Source organism: Sphaeramia orbicularis, chromosome 21 (genome assembly GCF_902148855.1).
Source record: "Sphaeramia orbicularis chromosome 21, fSphaOr1.1, whole genome shotgun sequence".
Lineage (NCBI taxonomy): Eukaryota > Metazoa > Chordata > Actinopteri > Kurtiformes > Apogonidae > Sphaeramia > Sphaeramia orbicularis.
Window position 1 is genome coordinate 22,161,217 of NC_043977.1, and position 22,632 is coordinate 22,183,848.

General features: G+C 36.7%; 1 protein-coding gene across 3 annotated transcripts in view; it reads right to left on the reverse strand.

Annotated features, from left to right (window-relative positions):
• stk39 (serine threonine kinase 39) overlaps nt 1-21,711 on the reverse strand; it is a 29,071-nt gene extending 7,360 nt beyond the window's left edge. The window contains exons 1-15 of one of the 3 annotated variants that reach the window (XM_030124644.1): nt 21,299-21,711; nt 19,316-19,428; nt 18,243-18,351; nt 17,182-17,320; nt 16,829-16,884; nt 15,372-15,481; nt 15,041-15,142; nt 14,550-14,683; nt 14,351-14,399; nt 12,753-12,818; nt 10,898-10,969; nt 9,232-9,354; nt 7,328-7,357; nt 6,924-6,980; nt 6,184-6,245 (exon numbers count right to left, since the gene is read on the reverse strand). In XM_030124644.1, the coding sequence (XP_029980504.1) occupies nt 6,184-6,245; nt 6,924-6,980; nt 7,328-7,357; nt 9,232-9,354; nt 10,898-10,969; nt 12,753-12,818; nt 14,351-14,399; nt 14,550-14,683; nt 15,041-15,142; nt 15,372-15,481; nt 16,829-16,884; nt 17,182-17,320; nt 18,243-18,351; nt 19,316-19,428; nt 21,299-21,407 (1,331 nt within the window). In that variant the 5' untranslated portion in view covers nt 21,408-21,711. The remainder of the gene's footprint in view (nt 1-6,183; nt 6,246-6,923; nt 6,981-7,327; nt 7,358-9,231; nt 9,355-10,897; nt 10,970-12,752; nt 12,819-14,350; nt 14,400-14,549; nt 14,684-15,040; nt 15,143-15,371; nt 15,482-16,828; nt 16,885-17,181; nt 17,321-18,242; nt 18,352-19,315; nt 19,429-21,298) is intronic. The other 2 variants (XM_030124646.1, XM_030124647.1) reach the window with 2 other exon arrangements.
• Nucleotides 21,712-22,632: the final 921 nt, after the last annotated feature.

The following is a 22,632-nucleotide window of genomic DNA, read 5'->3' on the forward strand; positions in this document are numbered from 1 at the left end:
CAATGAATATTCCAAGGACAGAATAAAAAAAGGTAATTTAAAAAGCAATTATATTGAATTTCTGCAGAAAAATCACATGTTGTGTTGTAATTATTTCCAAAGCTGTGGGCTGTTTACCAAACCGAGGGAGGACGCCCACTGAGGAGTCATGGCCTCCTCATTGTCCTACTGACACCTGCTGGTTGGCTGTGATGCCAGTGCTGGGTTAGACAGAATTGTATCTCTCATCCATTTATTTGCTCCTAAATACCCATCACTAACTAGTGAACGATGATAAAGCATCTGTATGGAGCCTGAAGTGATGATAAAAATGTGGGTGATCACTAGGTCTGTCATAATTAGTATATAATCATTACGTCACAATTATTTGAAATAATAATGATAATCGTCAGCTATATAGAAACAACTGGATAAAACTTGCAGAAATAATACATTTATAATTATTTCCACCATTTGAACCTATAATCCTATCAATACATTGAATAATCCAGGTAAAATGCAGTTTCTCATCTTTTCATTGTCATCAGATATGGCCCATTTAGATGTTCAGAGGCTCCACCATCATTTTCTGTGACACTGATTCACCAGTTAAACCCATGTAGTTTGACAAAGGCAGTGGCTGTAGACACCTGTTTTCATGTTCAGTTAATGACACATTTTGCTAAGGAAAAAAAAAAGTCACTTTTTCTTCAGTTTTCTCCATTCTGATGTAATAACCTTTGATTTCACTCTGAGCTTTTGCGAACATTGCCATGGTCCATGCGTTAAATACAGGAAAATACCAGATTTTCACTGAAAAACGCAAAATGCAAAAGATAATAATATAATAAATGGTGATGTGGAAGTCGCCACAAAAACAGTTTTAGGTCTTTAATGGTTAAAAGATGTGAAGAATTTGACTAAACTGGCCTATAGGCAAAATACCTCTAGAATAAAAGTAATGAAACTTTAACCAAATCTGGGTTACTAATAAAGAAGAATTAAGTCAAAGGTGCTGTTGGCTGTAGTTTAGATGATATAGTATTGGGTAAAAATGTGAAATTCTATGAATTAATGGCAGAATGGGTTTTAGTCGGACTACTTGTGTCTCAGCTGCCCATTCTACTTTTTTACATTCCTTTTGTGTGTAAGATTTCTAAATGTATTAGATTCATGTATATGAACCGATCATGTATCTTGAAACAAATTGCCAACCAGAACTTGTATTATTTATTTTCCAAATATGTAAGATTTAGTACATTTTAACTCTAAAGCAGGTCATTTCCAAAAACCAGACTAGTGTTATTTTTAGGCTAATACTACTATATATAAATATATATGTATGTATATGTATAAAGTCAACAAACTAGGCAATAATATCATTCATGGCAATTACTTATTTGAAAATCAATCATCAACTCAAATGTCAATAATGTGACGGGTCTGGTGACCACATTCATGCATGTTTTGGGGCGGCCATGGCTCAGTTGGTAGAGCGGGTTGTCCAATAACCGAAGGGTTGGCGGTTCGAATCCCGCTCTGTCCTAGTCAGTCCGTTGTGTCCTTGGGCAAGACACTTCATCCTCCTTGCCTCCAGTGCCACCCACACTGGTGTATGAATGTTTGGTGTTGGTCAGAGGGGCCGTAGGCGCAAAATGGCAGCCACGCTTCTGTCAGTCTGCCCCAGGGCAGCTGTGGCTACAGATGTAGTTTACCACCACCAGAGGGAGAATGTGAGAGCGAATGAATAATGGGTCAATAATGTAAAGCGCTTTGGGTGTCTAGAAAGGCGCTATAGAAATCCAATCCATTATTATTATGTTGGTCTAAATGAACAAATTTAACAAAGCTTAAATCACACAGAAAGTGACCTCTGGACTCAAAAGCTCAATGAAATCAATTTCCATCTATGCTACTTTGGCTATTTAAGTCTCTGTGACATTGCAACAACAGCAAGCTCATTATGCAGGTCTTCACTTCTCCTTCAAACTGCTGACAATGCCATTCTCAGGAGACCTTGGTGACTTTGGGGGGAAAAAAATGACTTGAATATGTTCCAGGCAAAATGTTGACAAAAATCCAATTACACTGTAGAGCTTGTGGTTCAATATCTGTGATTCTGTGTAGCTCAGATTATCATCAACAACCTAAACCAACCCAGATTCCTTTATTAGTTAAAGTACAGGAGCAATTAGTTGTTGCTTTGCTCTAAATGTTGTTCAATACATTAATATATTAATAAAAAGCTCCACAATCACTAAATTATTTGCATTTTTTGTGTAATAGTTTTTTCTTTTACATTGTATATTTATTAACTTGTTTCAAATTTTACATGTGAAATCATAATCATTCTTGATTGGTTTCTACACATATGATTTTCTGATATACACACTAAAATGGACTGAATTTTCCTTTATATCCTCTGCACATTTCCAGAAAAAATGTGAACCCTATTGAAAGAAAATTATAGTGGAAAAACCATCAAACAGAGGCTGAGCTGCTTGCAATTTTGCTCCAGGAGTGGCATAAAGTAGTCAAAATCAATGTGAAAGACTGTTGGAGAGCATGCCAAAGCACATGAAAGCTGTGAGTGAAAAGCCAAATATTGATTTCTGAGCTATTCCTAAGTTAAAATATTCATAGCATGTTGCTTAAAAGTAAAGCTTTTTGTATTTTCTTTGCACGTCACCAAACACTTCTCCTTAATTATTTTAAACATGTTCTAAATTATAATAATTTCTGTTCACTTGGCAATCTGGGTAGATGTTTTCTCTGGAATAAACAAAAATATTAATTTTACTCAAACATAAAACCCATAAATAGTAAAACCAGTGGTCTCTTATTTTTTCCCAGAGCTGTATGTACCAGATAAATCCTTCATTTAATCCTTAATTAAATGTTTTATATTTGTGCAGCCTCACACCATCTTTGAAGGCTAAAATTTGCCTTGTTTTGTCCCCAAAACATAGGAACACAGCCAAGGAACATCTCAAAATACTGAAGCACTTCTTTTAGAGCCGTCTATGCTGATTCACTTTTAAAATATACCAGCCAACAATATATAAAAAGGCTTGTTTGTGAGATGTTTTTTTTTCCCGCTCCATCTCTTAAAGAAACATGTCCACAGTTAGAAACAAACTGCTCAGATGTTAATACAACCTTATCCCAGAAAAACACATTTACAACGCTAATGAAAATGTGTTATTAATGTTAAAACAGAGGCCTAAATGTATGTGATGGGAAGCATAAAAAGCATTTAAAGGGTTAATTTTAAGAGACACGCTTGATATTATGCGCATCTCCAAAGCAGCCAGTATCCCTTCTAGATTAAATATAATGCAATCTTCTGTCAAGTCTATCTTTTATACTTCATAGATTTAAAAACATCCCCTATGTCATAATGAAATGCATGTAAAAACCCACCAGGGCGTACAATGCTTTTGAAATCCATGTATTTCTTTAAAAAATGCCTTCACGCTTCTGGACTTGCATCTAAGACAGTGTCTATCACACGTCTCCACCTTTAATACTGAATATTAAAGTTAGCAAACAAGAGAGATGAACCAACAGCCTAATGCTGGGATCATATTAAACACAGTGAATGCATTTCTCTGAAAGAGGAAATTAATTCATTTCCTGCACAACACTGCTTTGACACATTTTTTTATGAGCTCCTTCTGAAGTTCCCAGGATAACGCTGTTTCTTCTTTATTTAAGATGAGCGCATGTTGTAACTTTAATATTGATAACCGGATTCAATTTGTTCCTTGTGCTTGAGCCATAAAATCCAATCAAATACAATCTCGAAATCCATGGATATATTGAGAAATGAAGGATGTGAAAATGAAAACAATCAAATATTACCTTTCACTTTCATTACTTGGTTAAAATAATCACTCTTTACTCGGCACCAAAAGATAAATCCTATTGCATCCGAGGCACTTTTCAGATTAAAACAGTTTTCTGGGCTATGGTCGGCGCCTGGGGAGGGGTCTTCAGATGTCTGCTCAACCATGAGTGTGCTCTGCAACCAACTCATAAGGGAGTTAAAGGCACACTTTTACCTGCCCAAAAATACACCATTGTCTGCTGCTGCATTAAAATGTCCTCTCTCATTTGGTTTGTATGTAAACGCTAAGAAGAAGAGATAAATAATATATCATAGTGCTATCAGATAATGAAAATTTAGCTGAGGATTAATTGCCGTACAAATTGTGCTCATATCCATACAGTAATGAAGAAGAAGAGCCAGTTAATAGCAGTGAACACCTGCATTTCTGTTTGCATTTGCAAAATAGTAACTACATGAAGCAAGTAAACAAGTAAAGCACTTCCAGTCTACATGAAGGAGTGCAAAGTGGTCATATAATTAAAATAAGGCTGCATCTATATTTATTTTCAATGTCAATTAATTCTACATAGAAATATGACCTTAAATTATCATTACAGAACACCCACAGGGCTTTTTACCAAAGTGTCAGAAAGTAATGAGAACAACTAAAAAACAACTTGCAGAGTCAAAAAAAGTAACAAAGTGAGAAAAACTAGATGCACTGTTGTTTTAACCACTGGACACAGCTCTAAATGAAAAGAATGGAGTTTGATGCTGAAATGGCAGCGTTTCTTCTACACAGTTGAGTTTGATAATGAGGTTCATGAAGGTAGAAGTTATCATGTGATGTTATCATCTTTACAAAGTTGATTATTTGTTGACCTACAGTTGAGACTAAACGGTGACAGTTCTGATGTTGTTTGGATGATTCTAAAGAGAGCTTTAGTGCAGCTATTGACAACACAAACCGTACAGAAAACGGAGGTGGTTTGTCATTTTACTGTGGCTGTCTTCTGTCTAAAAACAGAACTAAGCTAAAAGAATTATAATGTAAATCAGCTGATGCAACACATGAAGATCAGAGGAAGAAAAGACAGTCTGCTTGAGAGTCCGGTTTTGACCAGCTCTATATGTAAAGTGTCATGAGATAACTTCTGTTAGGATTTGTCGCTAAATAAATACATTTTGATTGAATTTGACTGAAAAGAAGAAGAAAAATCAGTCTTTAAACTTAAAAAAAAAACTGATTTATCATAATTATTAACAACAACTGATATCAACTTTTGTATTAAGATAATACTTCAGATAAAGGAGAATGGGAAGTTGTAGAAGCTATGCGTCCAAATGCTCTTACCCATATTGAGTAGTTGATCTAAAAATGTGAAAATGATGAGAAAGTATTTTTCAAAGCCCAAGATAATGTCCTCAAATGACATATTTGATTCAGAACCCATAGATATTCAGTTTACACTCACGGGGAAGCAAAGACACCATAAGATACTCACATTTAAGAAGCTGTAATCAGAGGAATTTGATTAGATTATTTAAATAGTTTTTGATTAACTGTGTACTAAACAAGTGTTTCAATAATCCATTAATTGTTATAGCGCTGCATTCAAAGAACACCAGTCAAATGTCAAACAGTGGAAAATTATGTGATATAAATACACCATTTCTGTTAATTTCATCTACATGAATGGAAACAATTGCCATGATTATGCGAAATAATTGTGGTTAGCTCCAATTACTGTGACATGTAATAACTGGGAATATGTAATTTAAACATCTGTCAGACATATCCTCATTAACACAGTATGTTCTAATAAATCATTCTCTCCCACACAGATGAAAAAAGGAGGTGGATTCAGCACAGCTACATATATCACACTGCACTGAAGCATTCTGTGTTGATCATACTAAGGCTTTGTCACTATTACAGTTTCATAAACAGCGATGTCTGGAATACGCAGGGGTGCTATGAGTGCAAAGTGTCTGAAGGAGCAAAGCAGACTGTGGCAGAGAGCCAGAAAACAAATGGTGTGTAACACTCGCCTCCCTGTGACACAAATGGTGAGACAAACTGAGATGAAGGGATCTATGAAAATGCCAGATTTTCCCCTATAGCAGAGAGACGATTAGGTCCACTCTTCATCTGTTTTTACCCGTACAGGATGAAATGAAGATACTCCTCTCATGTAACTATTTGTAAACCTGCTTTTTGTATCAGCCTCACTCCAAAGAGACCATTTTTTTGCTGGATATTGACAAGGTAGTGCCATGAGTGAACTCGATCGATCTCTTCTTAAGACGGTCCTGTGATTCAACAGGTAATTGAGGAATTTATGAAAAAAAAAAAAAATTATCCCTCTCACCTTAGTCGTAGTACCATGTTCACAGCACCTTGTATGTCGGGAGTATCCTCGTATGGTTCGACCTGTATAAAAGAACATCTGATGATGTGGCTGTTGATTCTGCACGCTAATAGCTGTCGACATCAGACGCACAGAAAATGCCTCCTTTCATCAAGAAGAGGCCACTTTATCCACATTGTGCACTAGCAAGAAAGGAGGCTATTGAAATCAACATAAACATATACGGTAGTCAGAAAAATGCTCTCCATTAATGGCAAACACAAGGTAAGACTTAAGGGGGAAAAAAGGGACAGAACATAAAAGGTGTATAATGCAAATTCCGGATACTGTTAAAGTAAATTGACTCCATATGACAATGGATATTACAACTAAGAAATGACTGGTGAGTAGCTGCCACGGTTAATTCCTGACTGGAGAACATGACTACACCTAAAACTGCATTGGCTCATTTTCAAAATGACAATAGCCTTAGAAAATGGGTTACAATGGCACAGAGCCCTAAGATGAGATACACCCAGACACTGAGCTGGCACTACCAGGCTTTGACAGCCATTTACTTTGAGTTATTACCGCTGAGAGCATCCCTCCAGGAGACATCCAAGCATGTACACACACACCAACACATACACTTGCACAGTTAGTATGCACATCCACAGATGTATGCCAGCAAACACAGACAATTAGTGTGGCATCAAGGTCATTGAATCATGACAAATTAGTGCTGCTGCAGAATCCCTCACCTGGGGATGCTGAATAGACAACCCTTCAATAGGGACATTGTTTGCATTCTCCTCATTCTAGGAAAACAAAATGAGAGGTACAGTTGTGCAAATTATGTTACATCCATGGTAAACATCAGATCAAGAATTATCTTAAATGACACAGAAACGTCATTTCTAGAATAATCAATATGGTACAACTGACTGGCTTGGTCAGAGTTTATAACAGGAGTGGCTGTTTGACCCTAATCACGTAAAAAATTTTGTGGTCAAATAAACAATTATTGCAAATTTCATGATTATTGTGAAGACTTCTGTTCAAGCCAACCAGTTAATTGCATTAACAAAGATCTCTTTGTGACAAGACAGTTATATTTTTTTTAACTGTTGGATAAATTAGTAAACAAGAAGAAGAGCCGACTTACATCTTTGGCCTCATCTCTGACCCTTCGGGACTGAAGAAAAGATCAAACATACGTCACTTACAGCTTATCAAAGAGCAAAAAACTTTACACTCTTCGTGAGCTGTAAAGATATTGTATTCATGTGTTTATCCATCTGACAGTCAACACCTGCTTTTTAGTGGAAACATGCAAAGTGTGACTGACTCTGACAAGGCTGAGAGTGATAAAAAGAAATGAAGACACAACTTAGCATGTAGCGGGCTACCACTACGCTTTATTTCTTACATCAGCTATGAGCTATTACTTATTGCATCACCCTTTACAGCTGAATTTCTTTATCAAAGAGCTCTTTGATCATAACTGACTATTTCCTGCCTGCCTCAAATCCTTGCAGTTATCCTCCAGCTCATTACAGTGACCTCATGAGGCCATCTGCTATCCAAAAACACAAACTGATCGAGGAGGGAAGGAGTGTTTAGGGTTCAAGACAAAAAGGAAAAGTTATATAACAATACAAGGCATGGTATGCAGACATATAGACCTAGCTCTTAATAATTCAATTCTTGTAATTTTGTCTTAAGTCTAAGGAAACGGGATAGAAAGTCCCACCCCTCTGGTTACATCCCATGGGACCTTAATTCAGAAAAAAAAAAGTATTATAGTCAATGGTGAGAGGGAAGTTATATTGATACTGTTTTGATGATACCATTATTTGCACACATGACGTTTGTCAGTTTAAAAGGTAATTTCATTCGAGATGGTTGTAAAAGTGTTGAGTCACTGTAGAGGTCTCTGCAACTTCAACATGACCTGACTCATGGTTATTTTCATCACTTTTCAAATACTTTAAAGGTGCTCTTAAAGACTGAGGTGAAATGTGCCACAGCAGAGGTTGTTTTGGTGTTGGTGACGTTTATCATGTATGATGGCACATTAAGGCTCATTTATGCTCTATTTACACACATAAATAGGTACGTACGTTTCTGACGTTGTCATGCGTCACTGCCTTCATACTTCAGTGCATCCTGTACGTTGGAATGAGCGTTTCTTAATCAATCCACCAGAGGGCGCTGCTCTTAATTGCCATGCTGGCCGAATACCACAAAGAAGCGAAACGTTTTTTTGAGAAGAAGAAAGTCAATAATAACTAGAAAAGCACTCAGAGAGCACGACCTCCACCAAGGCAGATCAGTGCCCCCCTCCCCCGATGTTTGTCTGTCTGTCCGTGTGCAAGATAACTCAAAAAGTTATGGACGGATTTGGATGAAAATTTCAGGAAATGTTGATACTGGCACAAGGAACAAATGATTTAATTAAACATAACCTCCTTGGCAGAGGTAACAAACATGGCGACGACAGAGGAGGTTTTACTAAAGTGGATAATAATGTTGATGTTGAGAAGGGTAATTGTCATAAATATGACGGTAGTTTTTCACTAACTCACAGAAAAGCCGCTATTTATGGAAATTATTCTGTTCAAATCTCAGCACTGCCTCCACTGTTCCCAGCGGTACTGATGTGTTTCATCCGTCCAGGTACACATCCGCAAGCTTCCAGAGAAAGGACAGAATTACGCACGTAATGTACGCAGGGGACAGACAAACGCTTCATCCGTATCCATCTGCGTCTTTAACGTAGAGCATAAATGAGCCCTTAAGCTGTTTAACACAAAGCGAGATGTTTCTTTACTAACTTTGCCATAAACTGAGACTTTCTTGACTTGGAAAATTGTTTTTTCAGTTGACAAATATCATATGTGTAAATGGTGGCACAATTATTTGTTTCATCTCCATTGACCCTAACCCTAGGGCAGACGGGAAGAAGTGGGACTTCGGCTCTCTATAGATCATAGTTCCTGTTTAAATCATATGTATTTGCAGGATAAACTGATAAACTGATGTGGCTGCATATGAACTCTCACTTACCCTGCCCTGATTCACCGCCGCTTTTCCCTCTTCACTGCCCTCGTCCAGTTCATCATCGCTCCACTCCCAGTCTCCATCCTCAGTCTTGTGGAGGTGCCCACTGGAGCCCGGGACTCTCCTCACCTAAACCATGAAAACATGAATACGACCAGAACATTGTGTATTAGCAAAATAATGTATATTCATTCAATACAATATGTATGTGCACACATTGTGCTTTGCCCTCTGAAGTTTTTATCACTTTAATGGCCTGACATGCCTCAAGGACACATTTCTCTTCCACAAACGACTAACACTCCCTGCTTCATGTCTGTAAAAGGTACTTCCACAAATCCACAGTGTAGTAATTTAGTGTGCTCAATGTGTCTGGAATGTAAACTCAGCGTGATAGCAAATTGTGATTCTTCATTTCTGCAGGAAAGATTACTTTGTCCCTTTGATCAGTGTGAAGCTATTGTTGAAGTGCTTTTTCTTCAGAATAAATTACTGCTTAAAATCAGCTAATGATATATTTTGTATTAGAACAGCATCTTTGCATTTGGTGGGCAAAACCTGACATTTAAAAAAAAAAAAAAAGAAGTATTCCATAAGCAGTATTGGATCATTCATTGGAGGCATACTAATCATATTGATCAACACATTACTAATAGTTCCCTATTTTTAAAGGTTACTGGTATAAACTCAACTCAGTTCAATTGAATCTTTACCTAATCCTTGAAAAATCATTGAGGTTTACCTAATTTGCAATGAGATACATTTTTTGACAAAACATGTGGAACTAAAAAGGTTCAAGTAAAAATATTCAATAAAAATATTTTCATATTGAGGTAAAGTGGTTTGAAATCACTATCTTCAAATGTCCAAAGGTAGAAAGTGTATTGATGAATGCTGGTATGCCATATAGTAATGATACAATAATTGATGAAACTGGCCAGTTCTCAAATATCAACCTAATGGTTCAATATTTAATAGGGATGGACATTTAAATGACTTTTTAAAAGTCACATAATCAAGTCAATATAGTCGATTAGTCATAATGCGACTGTAACACAGACCCTCCATCCAAACCAAAATGATAATAACAAAAAACTGACCAACAAAGGAGTGGGTGAATCACAAGTATATACAATTATTTTCACATTTTAATTCATTAATATATGCAACACACATAGCAGAAACAATGCCAAAAACTTTAACTGTCTAATCTCTAGAAAGCAAAACATAAAACTCTTTCCTCCACCACTCATTTCAACAACTTCAATCAACTAATCGATTATTCATGCACTTCCCTAATATTTAATTATCTCAGTAGGCATGGCTTGGGTACAGCACAATGAATACAATGTAACATACGAGGAACTCGATGACTTCCACTTGGTTAGACACCAGTCATGTAAACAGAACTGCTATAAGCGCAGAAGAGTCAAAGCATGTAAATATGGCAGAGTCATTGCTAAAGCCTGTGATCGTTTGCTGTTTGCGACTTTGTGAGCATATAAAGCAAGCAGCAGATGACTAGTCTATGAGTGCAGATGAATATGACAGCGGGGGCCACACTGTTACAGAACAGAAAAGACAGCACACAAAACTGTAAGTCACTAACACTGGGGTCATACATGGAAATTCCCCAGCTCTACTCAAGGTCAAAGTTAATAAAAAGCTCTACCCTTCTTGCAGCAGCAGGTTCATTTTCCAAACCTGACAAAGAACCAAGGCTCCCCCGGTTCTGCTCACGGTCCTTGAGCAAAACAGATACAGATCAATCCACATAGCAGCCAGAGATGATCATTCACACCAACACATACAAGGTGTAGGTGACTCCATGCAAAGATGCAAAAAACATGAATAGAAACAGATCAACATCAGAGTGTGTAAGCAACAAGTAATATTTGCATTTACATAAAATCCAGAGGCTGCATATTCGGATAAAGACTGTGTACACTCTGCAAAGCGTCCATGCAGAGCTCAGTCATTATTCTATCATTACTGTGAAATAGACCGCAGTTTTTAGCTCAATCGGAATCATTTTCTATTATCTCACTTATTTATTATGTAACAAATCAATGCACCAGCCCACCTCTTTTGCTGCATGCAACAAAAACCTAATCTTTAAACAATAATGCCTCCAAATGTCCTTGTTGGAATTGTGATAGTGGGTGTTAGGGCGCCCTCTGCTGGTCAATCAACTCATATGTATCTGCAGTGTACACTCTAAGACTCTGCAAATGACCCTATTTTGGATTCATATTTCACCCAGGTCTATACTCTGAACATCACATCCGCAGCACTAAATGTCCATTACACTATGCATCATCTTTCTTTAAATCAGTCTCTATTTTCAAAGAGTATGTTTTTATCTCATGTCTTAGTCTTGTTTTTGAGGGTTGTATATGTGCACCAAGAAAGAAGAATACAACATACAGCAAAAATACAGCAAAGAAGAGAGTCACAATAGAGGTAAGTGCATCAAGGGCAGACTACAAAGACACAGGAAAAACCTGAACAAAATACTGGGAGCATAAGGTCACTGTGGTCTTACAAATAAAAAAAAATAAAAAAAAGAATGTCAAAGCATCCAGAGATAAAAATGTCTCCACAGTACTGCTTGTCTCTGCAAGCTTTGGGATGTGTTTGCTGAGTGTATAATGTAGATGCCTCTGTAGGTCAAATCAGCACAAAACAACAAGGACAGGGGATCGCATTTCATCGACCAAAGCTTTGATGCAAATCAGACATTGCGTGGCCACAGAGTTAGGTATATCACATTTAATAACTGTGCATTTATAGCTCAGAATAAAAACGACTCCACGGTATTTAAGGTCTAGTCGGTAAAAGACACATATTGCTTATTTATACATACTGCATTGAGAATCTCTGACTACTACTACTATAGATGACTGTGGTTACTATGTTAACTTCGCACAGACACATGCTAGTTCCATTTTAGCTGAGGGCCTTTTTATTGATATGTGACCATCCCTGTGCGTAACGTTTACGTCATAGACCAGTACCAGCCCTGCTCTCCACTATGTCCTCCATTTACTCCAAACTATGTCAGTGAATTTCCACCCCTCCGCTGGGCCACTCTGCCTTCTGGCAATAGCCCTCTGTTCTCCTTCCTGTCCTTGCCATCCAGGCGGTGTGTATTATGTGACGCCAATATCAGCTGCGCCTCCAAAAAATGCACTAACTCTCAGGAAAGTGCAATGAGAGGCCAACAAAGCAGACGGATTAAAAATAAAGTTTCTTCTTCATGCCTCAGGTTCATGAAATCCTCTTAGCCACGGGAAGAAATCTGCATCTATTTTGTCAGACTGAAACTGTTGCTGCACTGGCCTGTATTTTCACATCATATACACAATAGTTTGGGCATAAATTGTTTGAAGAAAATGAGTGAGGAGCTTGTGTTGACTGTAAATGCAACATCGTGGTGGACAGAGAGAGACTTCTGTCGCTCTGCTATAATGTGCTCATGTTTAGTCAATAACAGTTGTTTTACGGGGATGTTTGTGCAAACATACCTTCTTCGCTCGCTGGGAAATCTTTGGTGCACGACACAAAAGCTTTTCAACTAGATATTCTTTGTTCTGCAAGAGAGGAAAATATTTGTTAACGTGTTATTATTAAACTGAATAATTTAACAGATTTAATTAATGAATAATAATGTCATGAAAAGATGTGTTGGTGGAGATGCACTTTTCTGTCCAAACACACAAATGGTTGCACAATTTCATATCTACAGTTCTTTACACATTATACCAAATCTGTTTGAAAGTATTTTTCATGGAAATGTAGTATAAGTGCAATTAGCATATCTAACTAGTTTTTCACATAGTGCAAAATAAAATCCACGAACAGAGAAACAAAACAAAAAATTACAAAACCAACAATATTAAGTTATTTCAATTAAGTCAGGTTTTGCTGATAGAAAATTGTGAAAAATGCCTAAATTGCAAATTATGAATTGTTCCTTGGGAGATGTTTCTTGCTCAACAAAAATAACAACACACCCTGTTAATTTTTTGTAATATATTGACTGTATATGTGTTTCTCCGATCAACTATGACATACAGATTTAGTAAAAAAAAAAAAAAAACATGTTTTGTTTTCAGCTCATGTAGACAGAAAACAATCGACCAAACTTGTAAATCATCCTCAGTTGTTTTCATGGTGCTGGTGTTAAAAGGCTTTTGTAATTATTTGGATGTGATAAATTATCTGGACCTTCAGAGTATGAACTGTGCCTGTGCTTTTATTTATTATTAGAGTTTTCATGATCTTGATGTTTCTGTTACCTTTCTGTGTTATTTATCATTATCTCTTTATACACGGTACAAACAAAATGACCAAAAAAAGCTTGATTGATTTGACTGATTAATTGATTTATTTATTTCTGTGTTTTATCCTTCTCCCTTGCTGCCTTTCATATTTATATTTGTTAAGGTAACTAACTGTTGCGTGAGTTGGTGTTCTTGTGCTCATTTTTGTATAGTACTGTATATCTTTGTGCATTACCTAATGAAAAATCAATAAAAACTTAAATGCCAGAAGAAAAAAAATCATCTTTAAGTTTGAAAATTAAAGTCCTAAAAACAAAAATCTGAAAATTAAAGATTTAGAAAAGTAAATCTTTGAAAAACAGATTTTTTTTTTTTTTAATCATACCACCCAGCTCTAAAAGAAAACAAAACCGTAAAGTAAAATTGACATAAAATAAAAACACATCCAGAAAATCCTACCCACTTAAAAACATTTTGTCAGAACTTTTTTAGTATATTGCATCTCTGATATAAAAACATCCATCACTGGTAATGAATCCAACAATGTCATGACCATTGAAAAGTCCAGCTAACTACAGTCACATTATTACATCAAAATGACTGAAAACCCATAGTGTAAAGATAATTAATGCTCTGATGTCACTGCTTTCTTTTTCTTACATAAACTCAAGATGTCTTGTTGTCTTGGTTTCTTTGATGAATGCATTACTCTCCTGAACCTTTAGGCTGTATTTTGTTTGATGTGTTCTTTTATGTATGTGCATTATAAACCTTTTGCAGGACCCTAAGGACAACAATTACGAGAAAAACAAAGTCTGGATCTGAGACGATATAAATACCTTGGCCTTTTGGAAGAATTTACACTTCAAAAGCTCTGCAGCTGTAGGCCTAGAGATAAAGAAAGAGTACTGTTTTTAGAAAACACATCTCAACACAACCCTTGCTGAATGTTAAGTCTGTCCTTTTTATTGATTAGAAATTGCATCATTGGCCCTCGATGCTGAAAAGCTTGGCTGATATACGACGTGTGGTACAAACCTTTTGGCAGGATCTTTCTGAAGGCACATTGTTATTAGCTTTCTAAATGATTTGCCATATTTTTTGAGCATTTCCTTGTCCTCTATGCCCGTCTCTAGAGTGGGTGGATCATTTTGTAGCGTGAGCATTAGGACCTAAAATGACAAGGGGAAAAAAAAAAGGTCATAATCGCCCACATATTTCAGTAAATACTGTGGAAGTGATAAAAGAAAGTCACAGGAGGAAGCTGTTTCCTCTAAATTTGTTGTTTGTTTTTCCAATTACTATGAATAAAACCAGAAAAATAAGAAATTAAACAACTTGAGGCGCTGGCACTGCTTTTTTCTCAGTGTTTTTGTTTGTTTTCATTCATCCTCATGGTCTTAAATGTCAGCACTGCAGGCCACTGTGTAGAGTTTCTAAATCCGCCAAATAACTATCTGTCTTGTTTTTTTCTTTTATTGTCAGTACTACACTTATCACAGAACCTGTGATACCTCCAGCAGACTTACCTTCATGGGAGGGTAGCGGTGATACGGTGCAGAACCTGTTGCTAACTCTATGGCTGTAATTCCAAAACTCCATATATCCGCTTTAAAATCATAGCCTCGTACCTGTGGGAACAATATCATGTATTATCACGGAAATGTACCCACTTAATGCAAGTGTCTACATGTTAAAAAGGCAAGAGATACATCTAGTTAAATAATAACAGAAATATCCAAGGTGTGGATTAGCACTAGCAGTAACAGAATTCAGTTAAAGTTCTGGAAAACACATTTTAAATATAATATGAGCAAATATTACAAAGTTGTCGTCAATTTTCTTTAAACAGAGACTGACCTGTTCCATCACCTCTGGTGCCATCCAACATGGTGTCCCAACAAACGTCTTCCTCACTTTGTTCCTCGTCATATCCCCCCCAGTGGCTAAGAATGCACTCACTCCAAAATCTACACAAGTAAATAATACATTATTGATGTTGCACAAAAACATGGGTACTTTGCATATATTTGAGGCAAAGTGGAAGCAAAAAACAATTACAGTCAGTACTGGTCAGTGTTTTGCTGATTCAATATTCTCTGTTCAACCATGTTTGGATATCTGAAGAGCAAATGCATTGTTTGATGGAATGTGTAGAAAAAAATGCAGAAATTATCCAGGGCTCTACAAATATTTACTCTACAGGGCTGTGCTAAGATGGAAAAACCTAACAGCATATTTAGCTCAGATTAATAACAAGTGTGGCTTCAGAAATAAACAAAGAACAGCCATCATTCATAAGGAGATCAGTTTAGGTTATGTATGATCATGATGGAAAAATTATTTTATTGAGTAAACACTGTGAACTAGTACCACTGTAAGTATTAATAACTCATTTTAATGAAGTTGTTGTTTGGCTTGTTTTGATGTGATAAAGTGTGTATCAGTTAGATAGTTTGCACTTCTGTTAGTTCATTTATTTTTGCTTATTGTCAATAATGAAATGATTGAAAGTCTTGTTTTGTTGATAGTAATTGGTGTATGAACTAAATATTGCTTGTATGTTTTCTCATTTGTCATTGGCTATTCTCCATAAAATTCAATGTCTGATCCTAAGTAAATTATTAAATAAAATCCACGTCATTATCAAATCAAACTGTATTGTTTAAAGTATATTTTAACACAATGTGCAGCACACAATATGTAAACATATTACATTCACCAATCTTGCGATCACCTTCCTTCTATGAGTTAAAAACCAGTGATGTGTTAAAATTAAACAGTAAACGTGATCCCAAATTAAATCAAATGATGTGTAAAAATGTAATAGTTTGTGTCATTGTCCGTACATTTTAAGCAAGCTGCCAACAGATATTAGAAAGTTGTGCACGTTTCAGAATCTTTTTTTTTTTTTTTTTTACAAATAATGACTTTTGGAAAAATAACCTTCACTTATTCATGGATTCCAGGTAGTTACAGGTAAGCAGTATGTATGTGGTCCTGTGCAGAAGTAGGTTTTGTGTAGGAGTTTGATTATTACTAATTTGGATTAATCTACACAAGAGCATGAATAAAGACCGTATTAAGCTCAGAAAGGTTTAAAGATCAGCTTCACATTCACAAAAGAAATAAAAACACTGACAAATTAAATTAGTTCCAATATTTCTTGCAATTAAACCCTCATAAATACAACTAAATCCTTCTAAAACCTTATATTAATAAAAGAGAATTCAAGACATTTAAAGGCTTTAACACTTTTTAACACACAAAACACAAACACTGTACTAATAAGAAACTACTGGAATATATGTGCACACCTGCAATCTGAACAGATCCGTCTTCTCCTAGTAGTATGTTTCCAGCTTTAACATCCCTTAGGACATAAACAAACACAGAGTCAAACAACCAACATGTGGGGCAGCATTGATTCTTCCACTCATGTCCACATCCCACCACTATCTGGAACTCTGCCCAAGGGCCAGATCAAGGTTTAACCCTGGCTCTCAATGACCTTGAAATGCAGGAAGTTAACTGCACACAATAATAGCACCACACAACAGGGCATAACAGGGCATTTTAAGTGGAACATGGGGTTTCTATATTCGGGAATAAAAGAAGCAACCGGAGAAGAGAATAAGAATTGTATAAAAGTATTGTATAAATGTGTTACCTGTGAATTTGTCCATTTCTGTGCAGGTAGTCCAGACCTTCAAGGACTTCTTTTAATATTGTGGCAATAATGGGCTCATCTAGAGCTCGGTTTTTGTCTTCTTCTTTGCTTGTGTGCTTGATTATATCCAACATGGATCCTTAAAATAGAAAATGAGAAATAGGAAGAGAAATTACAATAGAACAAAATAAGAAAAGAAAAACCATATTATCAGCATCAGCGACTGTGGTCCGGCTACATCTCTCTCACTTTCTCTTTAACAGTCAAATACACCCAAATGATACGGCCAAAACGCCATTATGATAAAAATATTACTTTCACTTCTGGTGTGAAAATTGAAGAAAGCTGATGGTAATTTGGGTTTTTAAACTTTTTTTCTGATCAAAACATTTTACAATGTAGAGGTGGAATATTGAAAATGTTAAAATCACCTTTTTTCCAGTAAAATTCAACAAAACAACACAAGACTGTGAAATTTTGCACTCAATTTGACAATGAAAACACAAAATAACACGACAGACTGTGATATAAAATTATATTGCAGTAATCATCGCTGCTAATCTCAGTGAAAAAAATATGAAAATATAATATGACCAATTATATCATGATATGATATGAAAATATATCATAAGGAATTATCATTATTGTTGTATCTCCCAGCCCAACAGTAACATATGATATATTTTAGTCTCTAGGAAATATTATCACATTTTAACCATGTGTGAAGGAATATCATTAGAACATAAATATTACGTATGTTCTATTTACACAGCTTGCACTTAGAAATATTTTTACACAACTATTCTTTGCATTCTGTCTATTCATCGCATTATTTACACAGTATTATAATATAAATTAGTGTTGCAATGACAGTAAATAATGCACAAATAATGTAAATACTGTATGTTCTGTGTGACTACACCATTTTAATAGAGCATAAGTTAATAATTCTGTTTCAAAAAGGTCAAATGGATTAACAGACCAGCATCATTCAGTTCATATACAGTCATATAAGTAATTGATAAACAGTAGTTGTACATATCTTCACAGGTAAAACTTACCACCACTCAGAAGTTTCATAACTAACCAAAGTTCATCCTTCACAACAAAGGAGGTGTAGTAGGTGACAACATTCGGGTGGTTGCATTGGCTCATTGCTAGAATTTCTTTCTATTTTGAGAGAGATAGGAAAAAGGTCAGTTAAAAAGATGTTATATTTATGAATATTTTCTCCATAAATCCTAAATTTATTTCTCATGTGATAAACTATTCAAAAAGGACAAGAGAAGCTGCAAATATCAACAAGAAATAAGTGGTTACAGCTTCAGTGCAGGATTTTTTCTTCTTTTTTTGGTGCATTAGTTACTAGACATTCATTTCATATACAGTTACTAACCTTCAGTATTGAGATTTAGAAGGTCGGAGAGCAATAAAAACTTCATTACCTCTGCTTGAAGAGCAAATTTATCCCATTGACGCAAGATTTTGGCTGATCGTGGGTGTTTTCAAAAAGTCAGGGTTGACTGACAGATGTTATGACTGCAGAAGATGTTGTGTCATGTAACTACTACAACTTTATGGCTCATCACCACACATAAAAACAACACGGCAGCTTCCATAACCATGATATTTTGCCTTCACTTTTCCACAGCAGTATGACACACTGTCTGGTCATCCATCTACATATGATTTGGATAAAGAGAAGTGAGCTGTTGAACGAAGACTTATTTTTCTGGGTCGTGTGCTTTTCTCATGATTTCTGGCCCTTGTAACTAACTTTGGGTATTACAGCCTTTTTCATTCAGACTTCACTGACATGAGTTTTTTTAAGGAAGACATTGCAGTTTCTGTGGATTTGGTTTGAGTTTTATCCCTGCACCCAAGTCTGAAAAAATAACCCTCGAATTTTTTGATCAAACCTGCTTCTGAGGTGTATTATTGAACACATGTATGGTACAGTCATGTATAGATCCAGTTCTTTTGATATTCTAAAATTTAAAGCAATGTTTTACCACCCGACAACAAAGAGTTACATGGATCCAAGGGGAAGAAATAGTAAAATATTATATACAGGAACACAAACACTCCATGGGCACTAGCAGGGAGAAAAAAAGCCTGTATTTTTTGTACTCACCAATAGCTCATCCATGCTGGTCTGGCATTTTTCCAGGTTGATTCTCTTTATGGCCACGCGTTCCTGTCTGGGGGTACAGAGGGCCGCCTGCACCACAGCTGTGGCCCCGCTGCCTGGAATCACAGCCACAACACAACACAGCCATGAAAAATAAGGCAGGAGCAAAGGGAGACTCACATCATGCACAGCTGGACCTCTGAACGCAGCATCACTCTGCAGCGTATGGTGTGTGTATGCCTCCTGTCCCTCTGTTTGTGTGTTCATGTTATGACATTCATCTTCCGTATGTGCTGGGTGAAACATTAGACAAACACAGTTACATCAGCCGCCTTCAAGTGGAGCGCTTTCTGCAACACGACAGGCTGTTTACTCGTTTAACAGGTCCATTACAAATCAGGCCACGCTGGAGTAGTGAAGTTGTTCACACCAAGAAGCTGTGACCAACAGTATACTGCTTGCCAACTGTTAGTGACAGATAAGGAGAAGTAAAAAACACATGAGATCTGACTGCTAACCAGCTGATTATGGGAACAGAGATGGGGTCCCACTAACTCCTCACAGTCAGCAGCGCACAGCTGTAACACTGCCTCTTATCTACAATGATATGACTTGTCAGCTCATCTGCACTGGAAATGCATGTGCCAAAAATATTCACACAACTTCCCTTCGTGCTTTTTCAGTAAATGTACAATTTTGACCAGTGTAGCGAATAAAATTTATGAAATACAGTGATTTTTGGATAACTCTGAAAGTAAAAGTGAATGACTTGTGTGAAGAAATGTTTTAAAACGCTGGAAAAAAAGAAAAGAAAGTGTAACAGCTTGTCAGTCTTAAAATAAATGGCTGAAGAAAACACAAGCTGCTGGATTTCAGAATGACTAAATGTATGTATTTTTCAAATCTGTATTCAACTATTTGAAATTTATGGGAAAAACAACAAAAACTTGTCTGACTGTCTTATTGTGAGAATTAGTCTTGGAACAGTTATTATTAAATCTTGAATACTTTGTTAGTCTGGTTATAGTTTCATTTATCAATCTAAATAATGAAAACATTTTGAACAATAGTTCAACTACATAGCTTCAGACATTACTTTTAAAGCAGTGTTTTTATTGGTTAAATAATTTATCAACTCATAAACAGACACATCAATTCAGCTTGTCAGTCTTAAAATAAATGGTTGAAGAAAACACAAGCTGCTGGATTTCAGAATGACTAAATATATGTATTTTTCAAATCTGTATTCATCTATTTGAAATTTATGGGAAAAACAACAAAAACTTGACTGACTGTCTTATTGTGGAAAGTAGTCTTGGAACGGTTATTATCAAATCTTGAATATTTTGTTAGTCTGGTTATAGTTTCATTTAGCAATCCAAATAATTAAAAGATTTTGGTTCAACTACATAGCTTCAGACATTACTTTTAAAGCAGTGTTTTGTTCTGTTTTTTTTGTTTTGTTTTGTTTTGTTTTGGGTTTTTTTTTATAATTTATCAACCCATAAACAGACACATCAATCCACATTTTAATATACATATAACCCTGTAGGCTATATGTAGTTTATGCTGAAAAGTGTAACGTAAAACTCGTACTGCCGTCCTTTCCATTCAAGGTGATGTGAAACTTGTGTTGGTTAATTCCGCTTACGTGCCATCACAGATCAGACTTCTCCAACACCATCTGATGGTCTTTAAACATCACACAACCTGTGATTTGACTGGTTTGAGCCTTAAAACTGTCCATGTGTCCCAGACAGACTGTGTGTTCATGATGGGAACATGTGTGACCTTTCCAGTTCTGTCCGTTTCACTTCTATTCTACACATCCACAGCTCCACACCGGTAGTTTCTAAATGTGTGTTCACATCCGCATTGCTTTGCTACCGCACATGAAAAAGCCGGTAGGCCCTGGTCGTCACCCACAGCTGATAACCCACCGCGACGTGTCTTTCCGTGCCATTATTCCCCATCGTGGGTACTAACCTATGACTTCTTGCAGCTCGTAGGACTCCCTGGTAATGGGCCAGCTGGGGGTCGGCGCCGGTTGCGGCTGTTGTTGGACCGGAGCCGGAGATTCGCCTTGATCCGCCATGATGATGATGATGATGATGATGATGATGCGCTAGTTAGCAGCCTCTCAGACGGACAGACACTGAGAGGCAGGCGAATTTGACCTCACCTCCTGACTACAAGTGTCAGCTGGCGGCTGCTGCAGCGCAACTACCGCTCGACACGAGACCAACCCGGAAAATAACGGACCACACACATGAGCGCGCGCTGAACACACGCGCGCTCACCATGCCGTGACAGTGACATGCCACGAGCGGACACAATGGTTCAATAGACACAGGGGGCGAGAATTAAATCATCCTAAAGACCCCCCCACACACGGCTCTGGATCGGACACTTTGTACAATCATATGAAATGTAGCCTATTTATGCGAATATTTACGAATATCATTTACTATTTTAAAATAAATAATAAACAATGAAATGTCCTGACAGCCCCTTTGTGTGAAATAGTGTCACGTTGTGTGACGATCAAATATGTCACGCAGTGACACCGGAGTCAGAGCTGCACCAGAGCCCTCAAAGTGCAGCTGTTAACACTGGACACTAGATGGCGCCACTGCATTTCATAACGTATGGTCTAGCTAAATGGACAGGATGACAAAGAGCTGATCCATGAAGACACAACAGAAATACAGTGAGGGCCAACATTACTAGAACACTTTAGATCACTGGTTCCTAACCTTTTTTGGCTTGTGACCCCATTTTAACATCGCAAATTTCTGACGACCCCAGACATTCAAAAAAGGAGCCTTTTTTGGCTAAAATTAATTTGTTTTTGATCATGTAATAGTTTGCTATACTATGTTATAAATAAACGTTAATTTTAGATGACATTTAGTCTGTTTAATGTATATTATTATGGACGGAGGCAGAAAAGCCAGGTGTAGATTACTGCACAAAGTGAGAATTTGATTTTCCTTGGTCAGCATATGTACAGTCAGTCCAGCTTGGATTTACAAGGCTGACAATTAATACTGAACAAACAATAACTCAAACTATGAATTATGAAAGAGCTGCAGCATCTGAAACTGACCACAATGAACATCTGAAAGATAAACAGCACCACAGTGCTTCAGTTTCAGCTTCAGAGTTTGTCATGTCTTTTGTGGATTGTGATTGTCATCCCAACTCACCATATATTTTTTACTAGTAATTTTTTATTTTTTATCAATTACAAGAATTTTCAGGTGACCCCATTTGAATTCCAGGTGACCCCACGTGGGGTATCGACCCCGAGGTTGAAA